At 55.5% G+C, this 17,455-nt stretch overlaps 7 protein-coding genes across 7 annotated transcripts; 3 read left to right on the top strand and 4 right to left on the bottom strand.

Annotated features, from left to right (window-relative positions):
• Positions 1-134: 134 nt before the first annotated feature.
• Positions 135-2,678, top strand: CCMA1212_006031 (uncharacterized protein; the record flags this gene model as incomplete). The annotated part of the gene is made up of 1 exon (XM_073703272.1): positions 135-2,678. One exon carries the CDS (start codon positions 135-137, stop codon positions 2,676-2,678), a length of 2,544 nt encoding a protein of 847 aa, XP_073558199.1.
• Positions 2,679-2,763: 85 nt separating this feature from the next.
• On the bottom strand, positions 2,764-3,726 carry CCMA1212_006030 (3,2-trans-enoyl-CoA isomerase; the record flags this gene model as incomplete). Its single annotated transcript, XM_073703271.1, has 2 exons — positions 2,764-3,394; positions 3,539-3,726. 2 exons carry the CDS (start codon positions 3,724-3,726, stop codon positions 2,764-2,766), a joined length of 819 nt encoding a protein of 272 aa, XP_073558200.1.
• Positions 3,727-4,301: 575 nt separating this feature from the next.
• On the bottom strand, positions 4,302-5,740 carry CCMA1212_006029 (DNA-directed RNA polymerase I subunit rpa49; the record flags this gene model as incomplete). The annotated part of the gene is made up of 3 exons (XM_073703270.1): positions 4,302-5,165; positions 5,229-5,539; positions 5,599-5,740. The coding sequence occupies 3 exons, from the start codon at positions 5,738-5,740 to the stop codon at positions 4,302-4,304; spliced, it is 1,317 nt and encodes a 438-aa protein (XP_073558473.1).
• A 1,503-nt stretch (positions 5,741-7,243) lies between these two features.
• On the top strand, positions 7,244-9,430 carry CCMA1212_006028 (Meiosis-specific serine/threonine-protein kinase mek1; the record flags this gene model as incomplete). The annotated part of the gene is made up of 7 exons (XM_073703269.1): positions 7,244-7,309; positions 7,367-7,407; positions 7,462-7,753; positions 7,806-8,006; positions 8,058-8,104; positions 8,167-8,457; positions 8,521-9,430. The coding sequence occupies 7 exons, from the start codon at positions 7,244-7,246 to the stop codon at positions 9,428-9,430; spliced, it is 1,848 nt and encodes a 615-aa protein (XP_073558472.1).
• Positions 9,431-9,932: 502 nt separating this feature from the next.
• CCMA1212_006027 (uncharacterized protein) lies at positions 9,933-10,973 on the bottom strand (the record flags this gene model as incomplete). The annotated part of the gene is made up of 1 exon (XM_073703268.1): positions 9,933-10,973. One exon carries the CDS (start codon positions 10,971-10,973, stop codon positions 9,933-9,935), a length of 1,041 nt encoding a protein of 346 aa, XP_073558141.1.
• Positions 10,974-12,106: 1,133 nt separating this feature from the next.
• CCMA1212_006026 (Serine/threonine-protein kinase ATG1) lies at positions 12,107-15,168 on the bottom strand (the record flags this gene model as incomplete). Its single annotated transcript, XM_073703267.1, has 3 exons — positions 12,107-12,252; positions 12,304-14,812; positions 15,040-15,168. 3 exons carry the CDS (start codon positions 15,166-15,168, stop codon positions 12,107-12,109), a joined length of 2,784 nt encoding a protein of 927 aa, XP_073558471.1.
• A 460-nt stretch (positions 15,169-15,628) lies between these two features.
• CCMA1212_006025 (uncharacterized protein) lies at positions 15,629-16,381 on the top strand (the record flags this gene model as incomplete). Its single annotated transcript, XM_073703266.1, has 1 exon — positions 15,629-16,381. One exon carries the CDS (start codon positions 15,629-15,631, stop codon positions 16,379-16,381), a length of 753 nt encoding a protein of 250 aa, XP_073558469.1.
• Positions 16,382-17,455: the final 1,074 nt, after the last annotated feature.

The raw sequence follows: 17,455 nt of genomic DNA, 5'->3' as shown, positions 1-17,455 counted from the left end.
TCAACATCACATCTACATCTCCTACAGCTCCCGTCGTACAACAATTCCAATTGCACTGCCCGATCTTCCAATGTTGCCGATATCATAACATCCGACTCTCTCGTCCTCGCAGCCACCCCGCTGCAGCACCCGCAATGGCTACCCCCGATGTCAGCAAGTTCACCACCTCCGACCAGATCTTCTCCGCGAACCACACCCTCCCCCAGATCCGCTCCATCCACAAGGCCCTCCATGTCGAGATCGAGGACAAGGCGAGCCGCCTGCGGACACGCGTAGGCGGGTCCTACCGCGACCTGCTCGGCACGGCCGACACCATTGTCCAGATGCACCAAGACAACGATTCGGTGCAGGAGCTTCTGCGCAGCATGGGCTGGCGGTGCGGCCGAGCGGTGGTGTCGACAAAGGTGGCTGCGCTGGCCAACTTTGTGGAAAAGGAGCGGAAAGCAGACGTTGCCGAAGCAGCGAGACAGAGGCTGCTGGATGGATGTCTGCTGGTTGTGGGGAGGCTGCTGAGGGGCCGCGGAGAGCTGGACGAGAGCTTCAGTGCAGGCGACCGATTGGTGGTGGCGGCCAAGGTGTTGGTCTTGAGCCGTCTGCTGGTCAATAGCTTGGGGAAAGAAACGCTCAACGACGACGCGCGACAAGCTGTTGACGCGGCCAGGAAGAAGCTCGATAGCTTGCGCCGCCGGCTCAAGAGGACGCTGGAGAAGACGCTGGAGAAGATCGGTACCGACTCGAACAGGGACGACGTGCTGAAGGCTCTCGCTGCCCATAGCCTTGCAAACAGCTCGGGAGCCAAGGACACGCTGCGGCACTTTCTCGAAGTGAGATTCAAAGCCGTCGCGGTCGCCTTGGACCCCGAGGAAGATGAACGGGTGGGAAGCGCAGACGATGTCATCCGAAGCCTTGAGCTCCATGCCCGGACTCTACTGGACGTACAGGCCTTGGTGCCGAACAAACTCTCGCAGGCACTCCATGCCCTGACTAAGAAGCCTCTTCTGGAAGACGCCTCGCTACAGAAGCTAGAGGGATTGCGGCTTGACATATATGAGAGGTGGTGTGGCGAAGACATTCAGTACTTTACGCCCTTCATTCGCCACGACGACCTCAGCGGGGCACAGGCAAGGGAGATGTTTGATGGCTGGGTTGAAAAGGGGCAAGAAGTGCTGCTCCGTGGGTTGAAGAAGATCCTGGAGCCAATGCACGATTTCAAGTCGATCACGGAACTGCGGACAAATCTTCTTCAGCTATGGATACGCCAGGGCAGCAAAGTCCGGGGGATCGATCCGGAGGAGCTGCAGAATCATCTGAGGAACGCCATCAACGCGCAAATGCTTGCCGTCCTCGACTCCAAGGTCAGCAAGCTCCACATTGTCGGCTCTGAAGTCAAGGCCACGCTCGAGAGCTGGAAGGATGGCGTGACCGGGAAGCTGCCTGGATTGTGGGACGAAGAAGGCTATGAGGATGCCCTATCTAGCGGAGCCCGCCCGTTTCTGCAAGAAGTCGCGTCACGCTTCTACGGCCGCAGCGATGCCGTGTCCAAGGCGCTCAACTGCTACTATTCCTGGTTCCACATCATCGACGACGTCAAGGAAGTGGTTGGGCAGTTGGAGAAGCAGCGGTGGGATAACGACTTTGACGAAATCGAAGATGAAGAGACGCTCGAGGCGAGACAACAGCTGCTGAGCAAGGACGATCCAAAGATGCTGCAGCAGAAACTTGACATCAGCCTTGATGCGTCCTTTGAAGCTCTTGAAAAGGAGCTGCAGCAGTTGTGGGATGGCAAATCCGAGGCTGGCAGCAGCAGTGCCATTGCCATGTATCTGATTCGAGTTTTGCGAGATATCCGCCGCCAACTGCCGCAGCGCGAATCCATCAAGGATTTTGGCTTGAGCATGGTCCCGGCGCTTCATCAAGCGATTGTGGTGTCGGTATCAGAGTCGCCGGTTGATGAATTCGTGTCAGATGGACTATCTGGGAGGATAGCCGTGGGTAGACCCCTATGGGATGGAGACCCAGCGTTGCCGAATCAGCCATCGCCAGAGACGTTTCGGTTTCTACACAGCTTGTTGCTGTCTTTGTCGGATGCGGGAGTTGATTTGTGGACGGCGGCTGCTATGACCGCTTTGAAGAAGCATGTTAGCCGGCGATTGTGCGAGGCATGGAACCAAGAACTTGAGAGCATAAAGTTTGATGTACGTGTGAAGGAAGTGAAGGAAGATAAGGAGGACGCCAAAGAGCAGAAAGAAGAGACGGAGAATGGAGCAAAGGAGGCGGAAGGCGCTGGAGCGGAAAAGAAAGAACCACAAGGCGATGCTGAGGAAGAGCCGGCATCGAAACGAGATGGCCAAGGAGGTGATGGAGAAGGGAATGTAGAGGTGGGAGGCCAAGGAAAAGACAAGGAGGATGTAGAAAACAAGGACGCTGAGAAGGAAGAGGATGGCACAGCGCCGGGCAACGAACAGCTGCGGGATCTCTGCATCCAGTGGCTTTTCGACATCTCCCTCCTCCGCCTCTCCGTTGGGGTCGAGGCGGCAGAGGCGGCAGACGAGTTTCAACAGTTGGAAGATGCAGTGTATGGACGCAGCGGCCTGGATGAATCCTCACGGCAGCACGTTGGCAAGGCGGCAAAGAACTTTTGGAGCCGGACGAGTCTGCTGTTTGGATTACTGGCGTAAATACCCCATCTGTTCCCTCTCGAGGTCATTCCAAAGACCAAATTATATACAAAAACAACCAAGTTTATCAATGTCTACATCACCATTACAACTTGTGCCTCTTCTCGCCGCTCGCAAGCTTTCTAAACTCCTCCTGCGGAACACCCGTCTCGAACCTCGCCAGCCCAGCAAACACTTCATGAAAGTTGCTCAAATTCACAACGTCCCGCTCCGGCCCCCTAATCAGCTTCTTGATCCCCAGCAAGCTCTCACCAACAAGATGCTCCCCCAACCTCTCCTCCACCTCCCTCAACACCAACCCCTTGAATTTCTCATCCTCCCCTTGCTCCACGCCCTCAAAAACCCGATTCACAAACCCACACGCCACCAGCTCCGCGCTCGTAATCCTCCTACTCATAATCAGCGCCTCGTTCGCCCTCGCAATCCCCAGCCTCGTGACCAGCGCGCGCGAAGACCCGCCCTCTGCAACAAGCCCGAGCGAGGAGAAGGGCGTGAGGAGGAACGCGTGGGGCGCGGCGTAGATGAAGTCTGCGTGGGAGATGAGCGCGGCGGTGAGGCCTACTACGGGGCCGTTGAGGCCGACGACGAGGATCTTTGGGTGGGAAGTGAAGGAGTCGGTGATGTTGAGGTTGTAGGTCACGAAGGTTTGGAGCCATTGCTTGCGGGCTGAGTCGGGGTCGCTGGGGGTGGTGCGGCCGATGGAGACGTCTGCGCCGCTGTTTCGTTTGGTGTGTGTTAGATATTATGATCTCTTGAGCAGACGCCATGTTTATCATGATTATCGTCGTCACGAGGTTGAAGGATAAGGGTCCATTTGAAGAGAANGCGGGGGAGGATTTAAGAAAAACAAGAAGGCTCACGCAGAAAAGTAGCGCCCCTTGCCGAGGAGAACCGTGACGTAGACTTCGTCATGCTTGGCGACTTCTCTGAGGGCCTGCGAAAGCTCGTAGTACTGTGCTTGTGTGAGGGCGTTGAGTTTCTTCTCGTTGGCGATGGTGATGACGGCGACGCGGCCGCGGTACTCGATGGAGATGACACTGGACGACATGGTTGTAGTATCGCAGACGTTCAATCGGATGAGGAGTTGTATAGAGTTGGTGCGTAGAAGATGGGTCTCAAACAAGAAAAAAGAAAAAAGGAAAATGGAATGGGCAGGGATTATGCGCGCTTGCTGTCTGTTATATATTCTATGAGTGAGAGACGTTGATATGGAGTGTGAGGTTCGAGGTGAGGTGAGATGTAGTACTATGTCTTACCCCAGATACCGAGGTCTGCGGCTACGGGTGTCGTGCTTTGCGGGGCAGCGGTTCCGCGGGTTGAATCTCCGTTCGACGCTTATCAACTTGAACTTTCTTCAATCCCTGTCAGATCGAAGCAATGACGAGTGAGATGTCTTATGGAGAGGCCGCTGATAAATGAAAAGGCAAATGCTAAGCGATATATTGAAATGAATGCCTCTATACACTGACAAGAATTGGATGAACAAGGTACTACTCCGTAAGTGCGCATCGCCTTTGCAATGCCGCCCGCTTTGTACAAGCATCGTGGCGCTTCCCACGCCCATCTCACCACGCTTCTCATTACATTTTAACCCCTTACTCCCCGATGATTCATACAGTCCCCTCATCGACGCGCCCTGATCATTCGCTGTTTCGGGAAATCCAGCGGCAGTGCGAGCTTCGCCACGTGCAGGATCCGGTCCTCCGCCTTGTCCTTGACGGGCTTGACCCTCGCGCCGATTTCGTGAAAGTACTGGTTCATCATCCGCTGGTCTATCCGCAGGTCGTCCCTCAGGGCCTGCGTGTCCACCTCAAAGTTGTCGACGATGCAGGCGAGCGCGCAGCAGTGCGCGATGAGCAGGTCGATGTGGAACTTCCTCAGCTGGCCCGCGTCGGAAAACTTGCGCCGGATGTTCTCGATGACGGCCTCGGGCGCCGGGGCGAGCAGCTCGCGGAGCTTGTCCCGCGGCGGCACCTGCCGCGTGCCCTTCTGGCGGCCGGGCTTTGAGTAGAGGTAGAAGAGCAGGACGATGGAGAGGTATCTTAGCACGCGCAGGCGCATCTCGGCCGACTCGTTCGAGGCAATGGCCTGCACGCGGGAGACGACGTATCGCGAGCGGAACTGGATGCTCTCGCCGTGCTTCGCCTTCTCCTGCCACTCGCGGATGGGGACCAGGTTGAGGATGTCGGCTCCGATGAGCTCCTCGGGGCGGTACACGTCGTAGATCTCGTCGGCGTCGAGGTTGGCCTTGGGCACCGGCTTGGCCTCGTCGATGACTGCCTGCAGCTCTTCTCGGGAGGCCATTGTGGATGTGACGGCGCCAATGGAGCTGAGCGTCGCTTTGGAGGCATCGTCCAGCTGGACTGGTCTGCCGTCGGCAGTCTTTCTCTGTGGGGTGATGGCGTTGAGCACCTTGTCCTGGATCGCCTTCTTGGCCTTTTTCGTTCCGAACGTCTGTCCAAGATCTGTTCTCTGGTCGAGCATGGTCTGTTGTCTGTTAGCGTTTTCCGTCCTGTCTGTGGAGGATCTCGCATGAAGGGCGAAGCCTACCTTCTTCTCCTGCTGCTGGGATGCAGAAGTAGGGACCTGTTTGGAACGAACGGCGCCGCGCACAACCATCTTCTTCGCCTCGACGACTTCCATCTTGCCCGTCTGGGGATCGTAGATGCCGATAAAGTGGTTCAACAGTGGCTTCGAGTCGCGCGCTTCTTCTTCTCGTGCCGTGTAGTCGAGGTTTCGGTGGGTGGTGGAGTGAAGAAGCAGCCTCTTGTCGGCATTCTTCTTCGACTTTGAGGACGCATTCTTGGGAATATATGAGTTGAACACTAGATCTGAGGGCATTTCCATCCCTGGAGTGCTTGCTATTATGCGCCGTCAGTAGAGGCGCGAGTGGTCGAACTTCAGCCAAGATGCTGCATACCAACTACAGGAGGACAGAATTTGGGCCGGAGAACGGAGGAGACGGTGGCAGTCGCAGCCGGTGCGTCAATGGCGACCTTTTTCTTCGACGAAGGGTTCTTCTCGCCATCGCGCTTCCGCTTCTTGTTGCTGAGGTCCGACATCGTTTCTGCCTTTGGCCGTCTGGGGTCTCTCTCTGTTCTCGGCCTGAAATTGATGCTAAAGTGGGATATCTCTGCTCCAAAAATTTTTGGTTATCGGGCGGCAGGAAATCAGCAGCCGGTGTTTCTCCGAGCAGGCGGTGAGACGCGAGAACAATAACCCCACATGGCAGGTTCGCAGCGATTTACGTCACGATACCAGAGCTGCAGAAGCTCCATCGGTAAATCCAAGCTCGCCCACAAACCGGCAGAAAATAAATCAATCGGGTTACACAGCATCATAATGATGCCAGCTCGAGATAGCTTTAGAGTCTTTGTGCCAATAGTCACGATAAAACAGGACATCACGTAGGAGCTCAGTGTTTGGTTGGAAATGAAGTAAATTCTGCGTTGGTAGCTTGTCAAGCAGCGTATCTCGATCCTCCGCGTGCCTCATGTTGCAGCTGTTCCTCCATGGCTTTACATCCTTTAAACGATGTCTTTGCCCGACTGAAATTGTCCAGTGCTCATCTCTCGCGTTCGTCCATCGACTCCCATAGCTGAATTGGCGATGCGCACCGATATGCTGATTCCAATTGAATGGTCGCAATCGTCACGGAGAGGTACCCATGGTGGTGCAGCAGCTAAGCTTGTCGTATCATCGTGAACTCATTGAAAATGTGAAAGATGCGTCAAGTCAGGTGAAAGAGCGAGTCGTTTATTTGCTGGTTGTCCAGTCAGCACGGAGCTTCCAGCGGCGGCCAAAACAGATTGGATGACACTTACGAGCGAGCCCTCATCTTTCTTCTCTTGCGCTTAAGGCGACGAACGCGCTTCTTCCTCCATTTGGCTCTCATCTTGAACGATGTTTCTGCAAGCTGGTTAGCGGGATGATTCGCGCGACAGCGCCAGTGGCGATTCGCAGCATGGAGAGCATTGAGTTGCTTCCAATGCACTCCATGGCGGCAGAATGCCACGCAATGCGCCGCAGGGAGGGAGCTCTTACTTGTTCTTTGACGAGAAACGTTGTTGGGATGAGGTACTAGAAAGGAACTTTCGAGACGGCGGGGGAATTTCAAGCACTTTGACAAGGCTGCTGTAGGGCACAAACCCCCCGCGCATCACGTGGTGGAAGGAGGTCCGTGCTTACCTGAGCTCTCTTAGGTAAGCCGCCATCGGACAGTGTCCTCAGCATATAATACTGAATTTGCACTGTGAGCTTCGCCGTGAAAGAGCAAGACAGAAGAAGGCAGGAGCGAGATGGACATTGTGAGCTGGTCCTGCCTGAAAGTTTCCAGGGTAGCAACACCGCTGAGGAAAGACGAGGAAAGCCAATTCAGTTAATCTTCAGAAATTCTTCCTTCTTCCAAGGTGCACCCGTCAAGACTTTTTGGTCCCTTGATGGACTTTCCCCCCCCATCTCTGAACTCTGTACTTTTATCATCGCCCTGATTCTCGTCTTCCCCTTGACTCTGATTTCGCCTGACTCTCACCTTCACCTTGACACTCACCAACCGGATCATCACCATGGAGGCTGCACCAGCCAACGCAGATCAGCACTGCGATGATGACTTTGAATCGCCCGCCGCGTATGTTCGCTTCGTTGACAAACGCATCAGTGATGACCCGATCGAAGATCTTCCCATCTAGGAGCAGGAAATCTTCAAGATTGGACGAGACCCGGTAGCCAAGTATGCGAGCGAACCAAGATCCGATCTCTCGAGGCCATTACTGATGATTCGCAGCGCCCTGTGTCTGCAGGATGATTTGGAACACTTCGCTTCACGAAATCACTGTGAATTCTACGTGATTGTCTATGAACCATCCGTCAACCATGTCTACGTCAGGGATCGCAAGTCCGTCAACGGAACGTTTGTCAACGGCCAGCTGATCGGCATCGGTCCGGAGATATCGCCTGGATATCTCTTGGAGGACGGCGATGTCATCGACATTCAACCTCATTGGAAGTTTCTCTTCCGCCAACCTCGAAAGCCGCCAACCCGGCCGCTGACGGCCATGCAGACAGAAGAATGCCAGGTTTGCTCTCCTCACGACAACCATCAGGGTGCGCACCATCTGACGAGTACAGATTTTCAAAGATGAGTATCTCATGACCCCACGATGCCTCGGCAGCGGCGCAGAGGGAGCCGTCTACCTGGCTATTGAAGGCAAGACCAAGCGGCAGGTTGTCTGCAAGCTCGTCAACTTGGTCAAGCAGGATGGCAAGATGCCACGAGAAGAAGTTTATCGAAAGCTTCAGGAAATTGATGTCCTCCGACAGCTCAAACATGTGAGTGTGCTTTGTCCAGATCGACGACCGCATGATGCTGACGTTCTGTAGCCCAATATCCTGCCCTACATCGACGCCATCGTTTCTCCCCATTCTCTGTGAGTAGAGACCTCGGACACTTAATGAACGAGCAATGACAGGGTACTGACCGATGCTCCAGGTACATTTTCACAGAGCTTGCCGCGGGTGGTGATCTTGTCTCCTTCATCAATCGTCATGAGTACCTTCAGGAGATTGACTGCAGAGTTCTTCTTCGACAGGTCGTACGCGGCCTCGCCTATCTTCATAAAAAGGGCATCATCCACAGAGACTTGAAACCGGAAAATATCTTGTTGGCATACTCACCCAAGATAGCCTATCATCGAATCATGCTGTCAGATTTTGGAGCTTGCGCCGTTCCTCGTCGAAGCAGAATGATGACTGATATTGGCACCTTTGAATACAAGGCTCCGTAAGTCGTCCATACTTGACTGCCAAGAAAGTGATATTTTAACTAACGCGTCCACCGTCCTAGGGAGGTCTTCTTTTCGGCAGCGGAGGCTCAAACAACTGCGCTTGATATGTGGTCCCTTGGTCTCATCACCCTACGAATGCTGACCTTTGACGTGGAGTGCTTTGGAAGCCTGACTCGCATGGATCAACAATCCCTTGAGCAGATGGTCAACACGATGCTTGAGGAGGTATCGCCGAAGCGCTCCTCAGTTAGCCAGAGCTTTGTCTTGGCATGCCTCCAACTGGCCCCCACGAACAGGATCACTGCTGCCGAGGCAGAATGTCACGATTGGTTTTGCACCCCTCAGAAGCATTTCGAGTTCTTCCAGCAGCTCGATAAACGGTGTCAAACAGAGATAACTGATGATGATACTCACCTCAAGCCGATGCCCTGGGACTTGGCCAGTCTTCACCCCCCTTCACCCGCTCCAACACCTGCCAGGGCTTCTGCTACTACTCCGGGTGGTAGCGGCCTTAGGCCTATCCGGTGGAGCTCACCACCCTGCATGGAGACGTCACAACACTTTCGAGTTGCTCAGGAGAGCGACCAAGCGGCCACATTGAGACCACTGCCAGGATTGTCATCCCCCCCAGGAACTGGTCCGCTAACCCCCAAGCTTCAACTGACAAAGGAAACCCCAGATGTCACCCACGATACGAAACAGAGCTTGGTTACGCCGCAGCGTGATAACCATGACGAGCATCGCAGACCAGAGATCCGGATCTTGACAGCCCGCCAGCTACGAATCTGCGATGTGCTCCAGCTTCCTCTTCCTGACCTCAATAGGCATTTGAAGCAAGCACGCAACGAGCACCGCAGAGAAGAAGTGCTGGGGGAGCTGAAGCGGCTGAATGCCAAGTTCCTGACCGCTACTATGCAGGCGATTGTGGAAGGCGAAGACCCTGGAGCTGAGGGAAGCCGGGACATCTAATCAGGCACGAGTTGCCAATTTCCCCCCAATGAAGAGGTGACCCCTTGCGAGATGTAAATCCAATGTATGAGTTGCAACATTTTGCGGGGAATGATTTCGGATATCGGTTTTCTCTACTCGCAGAACATCATAGGGAATATGGATGGGGAGGTTTGATGACGTTATTTGGAGGCAAGGTACGGCACGTTGGTGCTCTCGTATCTGATGGATAACAAGGGATATACCAGGGAAACAGCTTGACTGATGTTACCCGAGATTCGGAGGTTTCTCTCTCTGTGGCACAGATGAGTTCAAAGCTGGTGGGAGGATCTGGCAAGCAAGGACTGGATCCGGTTACACACGTTTGAACCACGCTTGTTTTTAGATGCTATCCGCAATGACTACAGGGAATTCTCCTCTCTAGAAGACGGAAAATGAGGCCGTTCATAAGCAATCAAAGGAGGGCATATGCGTGTCAGTCATGAGGTGAAACACAAGCTTACGCTGCAGCTAGACCTGTCACTCACTCATCTTTCATCACTCCCCGCGGCGCAAAACCCCTGGATTCAACCCACAGCATGCGACCCCCCATCAACTCGAGCTTCATCCCCTTTCGCCTTCTCTCCCACATCTCAATCGCCTCCGCCGCCGAGTCCACATCCTGATCCCGGTCCGGCACCCCATCCCACCAGTCCCACAAACCACTCTCCTCCCTCCCCGTCCGTCCCTCCTCCTCATCGTCAACATCTTCCTCCTCCTCCTCCACCACATCATGCTCGATAATGCACCTCTCTCCCTCCGCAACACACCTCCTACATCCTCCTCCCAGACTTCCCCCCCACCTTCCCCTCGCCAGAACGCTCATCGAGCACGGGAGGCCCTTTGCGAGACACTGCAGGCAATCTCCCAGCCCGGAAGGTTTCTGGCTTCTTCGGGGGAGGAAGAGCGGTGGCTGGATGCGTTCGCGGACGGGGTAGCCTTCGAAGTAGCGCGGGAGGGCGCTGCGGATGCGAGTTTGGTTGGCGTTCCATAGGGAGACTATTTTTTGGGAGAGGGTGGATAGGGCGTTATCTTCGTCTTCGTCTTCGTCTTTGGCAGAGGAGGAGGAGGAGGAGGATGGAGGGGGCTTGGAGGAGGGGTGGTGTGTTTGCGTTTCGTGGAGGGAGGGGAAAAGGAGGTGGTCTGCTAGACGGAGGACAGCATCGTCTACTTGCGCCCTTGAAAGCTGGTTCTTCAGAGATGACTTGTACCGATTAATGTGCCATTCTTCAAGTTTCCTTTTATGAAGTTGTGCAATCTTGGTCTTTGCTTGTACATCTTCTTCATCGCCATCATCATCATCATCATCATCATCAACAACTTCTCCTCGTTGTCCGACAATTTTACGGAGCTGGACGCATTTCAAAATGTCTTCTCTTTCGTGATATGCTTGAGATGGGAGGCTTTGAGTTTCTTGTTGGAGGGAGCGGGATTGTTGGCGGCGGCGGCGGCGGGTCGTGGAGGCGTTGCTTATTGCGAGGAGGAGACTGCTTGTTGTTGTTTTTGACTTGTCGTTGCGTGGCATTTGCAGATGTTATCAGGAATGTGAGGGTTGATTGGGATGGAAGATGAGTACTGGGAAATGACAAGCCTTATGAAGATACCATGGCCTGCTTCGGGATATATCTTCAAGGATCGGACAAACAGACGAAATCAGAGTTACTGGGTCAAATCATTGTGCAAATCATCTATCGCGGAAACTCCATCAAGTTCGGGGTGAATCAATTCCGGCCAAATACATACAAACGACGACATATCATTCACGAGCAAGTCTCAACCACGGTTCAAAAGATGCAAACACAATGTTGTCAGGCGGAAACAAACGCGGATTATTCCAAGTGGCAGCAATGGTATTGGTTCCATGGACTAGGTTACGCGCTGAACGCAACAATCTAAACTCGTACAAATTCACGCACAAGAACCGGTCCTCGCCCATGCCCGATTCCAACACTACCAATGACCTCAAAGCGGCCATTCGAAAGCAGATAAAGGTTTGCGTAGTTCCATCCGAACCCTTATGCCCTTACCCGTGACCCCGGAAAACATCAAATAGATCCCTGAACCGGAAAGATGAAATAAAAAAAAAAGATAGAGCTAAAGATCAATGCAGGTGACTGACCCGCGTGATGAAAAGAGACGAATAGGAAGAGGCAGAAAGAGTGAAACCCTCCATCTCAACCCCTTGCTCAGTCCGTGTCTCCGCTGGCTAGCAGCTGCTATCCACTGGTTGTGAATGGACTATAATCGTAGGCGAAAGGAAGTATCATCAGCCAAGCTGGCTGGACAAGCAAAAGCGAGGAAAGAAAACAAACGCCTGGCCATGGATCCCCCAAACCCTCCCAACACTCAAAGATGAGAAAATCAACCAAAAACGCCCGCTTCCATTACCTGAGCGGGGATTCTGTTGTGGTGCCTGTTTGTCCAGCTTCCTTAAACGCCGCTGAATAGACAATGACCCAAAAAAAAAAAAAAGGGAAGAAAATAAAATCAAGAGGTCTGCTGGACGTCGGGCAGCACTACTGGGATCGTCAAGTCCAAATCAATGTCCAGCCGTGAGGCTTCCAGTGTTATGTAAGGCTTTTCCTTTTGTGTATCGTATCGTAACTGATATGTGCTGCAATTGTTGTTTTGCCACCGAGTCTTCCTACAGCGGAGAGCTCATGTTGACGTCTGTGAGAGAGGACTGCGAGGCGTGACATCGCCGCTTCGTCGACGCGTCAGTGGATGTGTCTTGCTGTTCGCCTCGGCAATCATGTGCTGCTTCTTGCGGACCATGGATAGCCGGCCAGTGATCATGGAAATCACTTGAGTCATGTTAGCTCTTGCTTGAAATTAAACTGGGTGATGAGGCTTACTCTTCCGGATATGAGCCTCCTCATCGCTCTCAAGGTCGCTGCAGCTCTCCTTGGTCCTCGCAAGGCCTGCGTCGTCGCCGCTGTCCAAGACGGCCTCAAGCATGCGAATAGCGGTGATGTATGAAATCTCGCAGCCTTGCAGATTCTCATTCGTCACCTCATCAATGGCCGCAGCACGACTCATCTCGAGAGCCCGATCGTACATGAGCTTCTCGGCCGTGATTCCTGGTGTGAGATATACCTGGTCCATGCCCGATCCTGCGGCGGACAGGTGCGACTCCATGCCTTGATTCGACGGGTGGCTCGGGTGATCCTCTGGAAGCAGCTTCTGGGCTTCGATGAGCTTGAGGCGGACAATCTCGGACTTCTCCAGGACCTCGTTGAAACGCTGCCGAACCCATTGGACCACGGCGTTGATGCGCTGGACTATGGATTCAGAGACAACGGCCGATAGGCCGGAAGAGACGTCTCCTCTGCTCTTCTTGGACCACCAGATGCTGGCAATGTCCATGGCGCGTGCCAGGAGGGAAAGCGACTTGACGTAGAGGACCAAGGCCTCTTCGGAAAGGGCCACAACGGCCTCGGCTGTCAGTCCGTCCTCGTCCACAGACATTTGGTCGGCCCCAACGCCGCCGAGCCCGTGGTCTGTGGATGGCGCCATGGGGACGAGCTGCTTATACTTGACCTCGGCGAATCCGTACACACAGTCGCTCCGGGTGGCAAAGTCTTCAATGGCCTGCGCGGAGCGGGCGTCCTCGTCCTCTGACGCGATGCTCTTCCCGTCTCCAATCAGACCCGCCGAAGTCGGCGGCGTCGGATAGGCCGGGTACGGCAGGTAGGTTGGCGGAGATTGTCCCTTGGTGCGGATGGGCACCCTGACGCCAAAGAGACGGAGACTGGCATCTTGAATGGCCTTGGTGATGGCGCTCGAGGCCGATCCGGGGCTCGCAGACAGCGCCTTCTCGTACGACGAGCGGCGGTCTGGGGCGGCTCGGCCCTGCGCTACGAGCTGCGTCCGCGACGTGGGAGCGGCGACGGCTCCCGTCGTCGAAGTCGGGGCGCCCTGCTGCGAAAAGTGCCGAGCCAGCTGCTTCGACCTCATCGACGTGGGACTCTGCGACGCCAGCTTCTCGTTTGCGGCCAGCTCGTCTGCCAGCGCGTTGACCTCGACGTGCCTCCTCTCGACAACCACGTAGTCTCTTTCGAACATGACATCTTGGGCGGCCTTTTCCTCTTCCTCCGTGACAGCCTTGCCGCTCGGCACTCGAGCCTTGCGCATTTCTTGGCTGAGAGCCGAAGGCGGCGAGGGGTTCTGAAGAAATGTCTTGGACACCCTTGGATGGTTAGGCATGGATACGGCATGGGGCACTGTTGGGCGCTGAATGCCCAGGCCGGCTCCAGCCTCCCGGGGCGAGTTTGGCCGCCGCTGATACTCGCCAGACGGCGGCCGATGTCGTGCCTCGCTGGGGCTCTCTGTCAATGGCGACGACCGAGGTAGCGCTTCGCGAGACGACTTGGCAGGCGCGGGATCGAACGACCCGTTCCGTAGGGAGCCAACGCGTGGTGACGGGGCCGTAGCCTCTCCTTGGGGGATCGTCCTCAGCTCGCGCTTAGCGGGCCTTGGAACGTCGTCTTCCACCAGTCCAGGGATCTCGTTGACGACGATGGGGTGGGAGAAGAAGTCTTCAAACGGCAGCCTCTCCGTGGGATTCCGCCTGAGCAGGCTTCTTACTAGGGCTTTCAGTTCGGGCGTGATGGGGATGTCTCTGGGGAACTTGATGACGTCTTCGGCAGCCTCTATCTTCCTCAGCAGTTCGACGTGATTCCTCGCGCGGAAAGGGGGCCTTCCAGAAATCATTTCATACAGGACAGTCCCGACGGACCACAAGTCGGCCTTGGCATCGTACCGCTCGTAACGGAGGATCTCTGGGGCCATGTACAAGGGTGAGCCGCAGAGGGTGTCGGCGAGAGACGTCGCGGGCAATACACGGGCGAATCCGAAATCAGCAAGCTTGAGCATCGGCAGGGAGGCGATGCCGGACATTGGTATCAACGAGTCCTGGCTGGCCTCCATGATGGGGAGGTTTCGCTGTTCCCTAAATGCCTGCGAGGGCAGCAGCAGCAGGTTCTGCGGCTTGACATCGCGGTGGACGTAGTTTTTGCTCCGTAGGAACTCCAGGGCACTCGCCAGCTGCTTGAGGAAATGACGGATGACGACTTCGTGCAGGCCAGCGTCAGGGGTGCTGGGGTACTTGCGGGCCATGTCGTGGGTAGCAGGATGGGTGATGAGCTTGTCACGTTTCTTGATAAAGAGGGAAAGGTCACCGAGCTCGCAGTATTCCATGACGAGATTAATGTGTGTGGCGGATTCGAGACAGTCATGGAGGGCAACGATGTGCGGATGTCGAAGGGTCTTGAGGATTTGGATCTCGCCATAGAGGTTTTCTTTCAGCTTCTTGTTCAGGCGATCTAGTTCGACGGATTTGATCGCCACGGCAGCGCGTGTGTCCTGGTGAATGCGAAGCATGGTTAGCGTACACATTACCCCAGAGAGGGAACAGTCAGAGAGGGGGGTTTGTTGAGGTGCGGCGACAGGTACGGCGTGGAGTGAGAGCTGCTGTGAGAGATGGCTGAAGAAGAGCAGCTTGACCGCATCGCAAGGATACACCGTTGATGGCGGCAGAGAGCAAACTGGTTGGTGAAACCACAGCGGCTAGGGGAGAGAGGATATCGCACCTTTTGCCAGCCCATGTACACCTGGGCGAAGCTACCTTTGCCAATCTCCTTGTCGATGACAAACTGGCCTACGGTCCGTCCACCCGACCGTCGGGAGCCGAGGGAGGAACTGTCCTGTCGGCTCGCCATGACTTCCTGTATAACGTTGTCGGTGGCAGGAAGAGGAGCGAGGTCGGTCACAGCCCGGGGGCTCACAAGGTTCGAGGGTGTTTGCCGTCGAGCGAGGTTGTCATGTAAACTTGGATGAACGAAGCTTCGGACGGGGAGAAGGATTGGCGAAGAAGGAATCGAAGGGCGCAATGAGGCGAGACGCGCCGAGACAGGGCTATATGACGAACGGGCTAAGGGAGATGAAACGAGATGGGAAGTCGGTGTAGCAGGAATCGAAGGCCCAGAAGGGAAAGTCGATGACTACCTTAGTACGAGGCAGGCGGGAGGTATCCGATAGGGTGTAGATGAGGTAGTATATACGATCGATGAGGGTCGCTAGAGGTCGATGGTGACGGAGGTTAGCAACGAAGCAGACGCACGGCGTCGACCGCGGGAAGGATGAAGGAAGAACAAGAGTCAAAGACGAGACAAGGAGGAGATGGAAAAAAAGAAAAGAAAGAAGATGGAAGCAGCAAAACAAAAACAAAGGCAGAGGCCAGGGGAGTGTCGGAGAGAGAAGCGCGAGCCGAGTCAGACGAGCGCCGGCGTGCAGCAGGATCCTGTGGTCGGGTTGCGGATCGGAAGGGATAGCTGCTGCAAGCTGGGGGTGACAAGGATGGGGGAGGGCGTGACTAACACTGTCGACTCGAGCAGAGACGACGGCCTCGGTACTTGGTACGAGTACGGCGCGAAGTCGTCGCAACCTTGTACTTGCAGTGCGAGCTCTCAAGCCCAAGCAGCCCAGCGCTTGCGAGTTTGCGAAGGCGGCGAGGGTGGGAATCAGACGAGACGAGAACGCACCTGGATGGATACCTTGACGGCGCGCTGTCGCCTAGGTACAGCAGTAGCCGCAGAACTGCCTGTAGGACGAGGAGCGGCAGCGCAGGCAGGCAGAGCAGCGCAGAGCGTCGTCCACCCTGATGGGCGCCTGGGTTTGCGGGGCGTTTGCGTGGGAGGCTTTCAAGAGGCTGCAGCGCAGTTGATGCAGATGGAGACGAGGGCGGCCGGGGTCCGTTATTGGCTCGAGAGCTATTATCGCCCATGCAGCAGAGGTCCGGTACAAGGAGGAGATAAGGCACGGCGGCCACAGGCTGAGACCGAGATAGCACGGTGTAGGTACCGACGCCACAGGACCCGGCTGGACAAAGGCGGGCTGGACGGGATTTGGGCCGTTGTCTCGAGGGGCGAATAGCGCCAGAAACTTGACAGGGCGAGACTGTGGACGCACAAGCTGTGATCGATCCGAGGGTCCCAGATCGGGGGTGGTCAGATGACGAGACTGTAGGGCGGAGAGGAGGAGTCGAAGAAGCTTTGGAAGCGGCAAGAAGGCGGAAGGGCGTCGAAGAAGTCTAAGGGGACAAGCACAGTAAGATTATGAATAAAGACGAAATAAGAAGAAAAGAAGAATCAGAAGGAAGAGAGCGAGAAAAAGGAGGGTCAGAGGGAGGAGAAAGACGGGCGATGGCGAGACGATGCAAGTGGATGGCGCAGCTGTAGGCGCGAAGCAGAGCAGAGCAGATGCCTTGGACGAGACGAGACAAAGAGAGACGACTCACACGCACCGCTCGTCGGAAGGTCACTGCACTGCACTTTCACTGGACCGGTGCTGGATGACCGCTGAAAAGGAGCTCGTGATGTCGTTGTAGAGCGACCCGGGCCTCGCAGGCGCAACGGCGTGACAGCGCGGGTACCGGGAACTTGCGACCTCTGGCGTGTGGCTGCCAGAGCGCATCAGCGCAGGGGGCCGGTGCCGCAATCCGCCGCAATCTGCTCGTACCGGTACATCGGCAAACCGATGCCAACTGATAGCGCTGCACTTGACCTTCAGCCCAACCGCGGCAGAGTGACGCTGGACAGCTGGACAGAGGCCACAAGGCCGGCGGTCTTGGGCGCTAAGCAGGCGGGTCCCCCGTCAACTGGCAGTTCAGGTTCATGTTACATGTTCCTTCAACTGTTCACGCTGATGTCGCTCGTACAGTATCTGTACCTGTGCGGGCGATCTGGTGCTGAGCCGGAGGACAGACGGGACTCGGGAGCTTGTAGCGGGTACAAAGTCCAGCGCAAGTACACCCCTAACAGGCTTCCCCGCGGAACGCACGCGTAATTGGGGCCCATGTCACATGGCCTGGTACCTGCAGGACACCCGGCGGCACTTGGCCAGGGAGCGGTGATCGAGGCCAGAAGCGGTTACGAGTTGTTGTGCTGAGCGGCGTTCGAGAAGGACGGAAATCATCATGATGATGTACCAAGCGCCACCAGCAGAGCA

This window comes from Trichoderma ghanense, assembly GCF_004382785.1.
Source record: "Trichoderma ghanense strain CCMA-1212 chromosome Unknown scaffold_6, whole genome shotgun sequence".
Lineage (NCBI taxonomy): Eukaryota > Fungi > Ascomycota > Sordariomycetes > Hypocreales > Hypocreaceae > Trichoderma > Trichoderma ghanense.
This window is presented reverse-complemented; position numbering and strand designations above follow the sequence as displayed.